This window comes from Arachis hypogaea, chromosome 12 (assembly GCF_003086295.3).
Source record: "Arachis hypogaea cultivar Tifrunner chromosome 12, arahy.Tifrunner.gnm2.J5K5, whole genome shotgun sequence".
Lineage (NCBI taxonomy): Eukaryota > Viridiplantae > Streptophyta > Magnoliopsida > Fabales > Fabaceae > Arachis > Arachis hypogaea.
In genome coordinates, this window is record NC_092047.1 from 71,981,751 (window position 1) to 71,985,788 (window position 4,038).

A 4,038-nucleotide genomic window follows, 5' to 3' on the forward strand; every position below is an offset into this window, starting at 1 on the left:
TCTCACTTCTAATGCCCTTGTTGGTTTCCAGCAACATGCGAATGACATCGGAATAACGAGCCGGGGGCTCTGGATCGTACCACTAAAAGAACGAGCATCTCCTGTTGGTTCCGTACCCAGAACACCCGTAAAATCTTCTGCCTGGATAATCACATTTCCAAGCGGTTCTGATTGGCGATCTCACGCCACAGTGACAACGAGGCATCGGAGCATCGACGGAGGACGAGCTTATGGAAGAGGATCCCTACATTATGTGTTCAATAGCACACGGGGAGAGTGATAGACTAGCTTTTGAAATAGCAACGCACAACGAGGGTTCATATTCACGTCTCTGCTTATGGCATCATGTCTTCACATCCCAATAGTCTTCTTGTTGATTGACACCTGTGACACTAATCTGGCAAGGACCGGTCGATTAAAGCCTCGAGGGCGGAGGCATATTCCACCCGTTGAGTTGTTAGCTGGCGATTCAAACCATTAACATTAAATATATGCCCCGTTTTATCCGATGGGTTTAATCTTTCTCTAGTTTTATCCGATGGGTTTAATCTTTCTCTAGGAAAAATATGGGAAAAACGTTAACATTATGTATATATCTTGCAGGGTCCGGTTCTATCTGGGTCGGTGCGGGGATTGGGTTGGGATGCGGGGCAAATTGTTTCTATTTTTGGGCCGAGTCAAACTGATGACCCAAAGCCATGTTCAAAAAAGAAAAAAAAACTTTCCTGGTCACTGTTGTGGGACTCTTCCCAATGCAATCGCAATCGCCCTAGTTTGTTTGAAACTGGAATAAATTGAATTTATTGTTATCTAATTTCTTGTTATTCCTTGAAAAACGATGTTAATAAATTGTTTCAAATTTTTTTGTATTTAAGGGGGCATTTACATTTATTAATGTGACGTGAGTGACGGCTCGCTGTAGCTATACGCGGAACAAGAGGGTTAGACCCATCATGATGCACAACCGCGCGCCTCAACACTACAATCTAGCAAAAGTGAGGAAGTGTATAGTACACGCATCCCTTACATGTTTACTCTATTTTGTTCTGGATAGTCTAATTCACGACATTCAAAAAAAAGAAAAAAAGTAGCTTAGATATGGCAAATCAGTTGGCGGAGTCAGTGGTTGAGATGGGTGACCAGGTCTGTCTGGACGATATATTGATGGAGATATTCACCCAGACAGACCCGAAGACGGTAGCGAAATGCAGAACCACAAGCACAACTTGGCGTGTCCGACTGTCTTCCGACGAATTTAGGAGGGACAACACGATCGCAAACAGCGGGAAACACCACAAGCTGTTGCTCCTGATTGGTGACCAAGAGACGTATTGTTCAAGAGTATCTTTCTGTCTTGTGGACTGTCTAGACGGAGGAAGAGTACCCGCGCCAATGCTAAAACAGCTGGGTCCTCGCGGATGGTGGAGTGTCATCGGCTCAGATTGTGGTATGATCTGTGTCCGGTATAGCCGGGCTGGTTTTGATAAGGGACTGATGGTATGGAACCCACTGCTGCGAGTCGCTCGACAACTGGACGATCCGGCAGACACTCTATGGAAACAAGCCGTTATCGGATACGCATTTGGATATCGGGCGGGAACTGAAAATTACTACGTCGTCCATATTTCAAAGAGGTATCTCAAAAACAGGTTCTTGCACTGCAATGTTTTCAATTCCGCAGATGGATTATGAAAACACGAGTACATAAATGATCAGCGTTTCACTCACCTCGGTGCGAGATCAGTGTTCTACCTTGGTAAGGCCTTGTGGGTCAACTAGGGTGGACGTGATGCCACGGTTGAAAATGCATGTGGTCGTTCTGGATGCAGGCAACCTTCTTCTGAGCAAGATTAGGATAAACCGTATCTCAATTCAACACGTGCAGGCGATGTGTGTGGTCGATTACATCCCACACCTAGTCAGATATGAACGATCCACACACGGACTATCGACCATATGGGCAAGATTGACTTGGAATCAATGTGCGTGGTCCCATTCATCAAGCTAGGAGTTGCTGGTCAGTTGGGTGTTCCATGGAATCCTGTGACGATCATGGGTGATTGTATGATCATAGTACGCGAAAATATTCATAGACGGGCAGCAACAGGGGTAAACGGTGTTTCTGTGATGGAGATTTCGTTGGATAAGATTAATTTAGTTAGCCGACACAGAATCACCGTATTTATAGGCGAGTGGCCGAGTAACATGTCCCTTCAGCGTTCTTTAATTGTGGGGGTGGGTTCTCTAGTTTCCTGAAGGAGTGGCCACTTGTGTGAGACGATCACATAGGCTGCCATGCCACAGTGACAGTGAGACGTTGGTGCATCGACGGAGGGCGATATTATGGAAGCGGATCCCTGCATTGTATGTTCAATAGTTGGAAAAAAAATTATTCATATGTATATATCTTGTTATGCGCTGGAAAACCCCCTATCGTTAAACGTTAACATGAAAATAATAAAAGCTGTATTCAATTTGATACATCTATTATAACTATAAGTTATTGATTCTTATCATTTTAGATTATTAACTATAACGTGTCATTATGTAGATTAAATAATAATAGGAAAATAGATTGTTCACCTTCCACTCTCCGTAATAATAATAGTGTTAAATGTTCTTATTTGAATTTTTGTCATTCTGCGTATTAAGTTTTTATTTTTTCCATGCCACACAATTAAAATAGATTTTAATATCGTATCGCCATGTGCAGACACTACTAATATCATATAATGGCAGGTCACCTTTTGCTATGTTAGAAAACACTTTGCAAAGGCTTGAACATTGGACGGCACCCAAGGTTGCCTAACCGGTCCAATTCTAATCGCATGTGATGTATCCTGCCTCGACGGAGCTGACCGTCTTCATACTCCAAGAAAGGTGTTCGCAGACCCAACTTTTTGACCGGGCAACAGCTAGCCGAATCGATCGTCTTCACACATCAAGCCATCACGGAAACACGATCATCCCCATATACAACCAATGCAGACCGACCCATCGAACGCCGACGACCAATACTGCAACCAACAATGGCCAATCATGGAACGCCCGCTGCATCCAACAATGTCAATGACGACACAGCTCAGGTACGATTGTGGTGCATTGGCTGGTTTACATAATTTTTTTTCAATTATGCTTGTGCTGCTCCCGATTCTACTGAGTTAGTTGTATACCACAACGTACTAACGAGCGCCCAATGCCAGGAGGACCAGAGAACACCGGACCCAAACGACAACACTTCGAACGATGCGTTGCTGGAAATAATGAGAGAGGTGCTCGAAAACACAAAGGTTGGTAACACCCGTCTCAATTTTCGCTCTAACTGTTTAGGTAAATCGAACCATCTGACAGATCTGTTACGATTTTCCATGAAAGAGCACGCAACGCCGAACGGATAGGGTCGAAGAGAAAATGGTGCCGATTCGGTTGTTGGTGGGTGGTCTCAGAGAGCCTCTCACCCAGGCACAAAAGGGACCTGTGCAGAAAGTCAACGCAACGTCCGATGGAAACTGGATAGAGAAATAAAGACTACCGGTCGCCGACAGGGAATACATGCACAACCCGATGTCACGCGCCTCCATTCCCAACCATAGACAGATGATGCTTCCAATAACAATGAGGAAGAGGCTACATCAGTCGTCGACAAAAAGCAGCAGCAGAGACGTCAACATGTCTGTTTACGATGACGACGACGATCAAAAACGGGCCATGCACCCAAAGATGTGCAGGTCCAACACGAACAGCGTCGAACAGGGGCCAAAGGGTGGCAAGGCCACATGCTTCTTCACCCGATTCAAGGAAAAAGTATACGGGGGTAACCGAGTGACTATATCACCTCAACGGAGCAACAATGCAGACAACCCGACAGGGCGCAATTGACTGCAGCCAACACATAACAGAAAAGGCAGTTTTCCCTTTAACACAATGACGTCATCCAACGAGAGCTCATCGAAGCCGAAAAGCAGCCACGGACGGACAGCCGACACCTATAAGCAGATTCCGCGCCATCTCCCGTCAAACTTGACCAAGAAGGGAAAA

The 4,038-nt window shown here is 45.2% G+C and overlaps 1 protein-coding gene across 1 annotated transcript; it reads left to right on the forward strand.

Moving 5' to 3' along the window:
- Positions 1–1,098: 1,098 nt before the first annotated feature.
- LOC112730122 (uncharacterized) lies at positions 1,099–1,692 on the forward strand. Its single transcript, XM_025780228.1, has one exon. It carries the CDS (start codon positions 1,099–1,101, stop codon positions 1,690–1,692), a length of 594 nt encoding a protein of 197 aa, XP_025636013.1.
- The last annotated feature ends 2,346 nt before the right edge of the window (positions 1,693–4,038 follow it).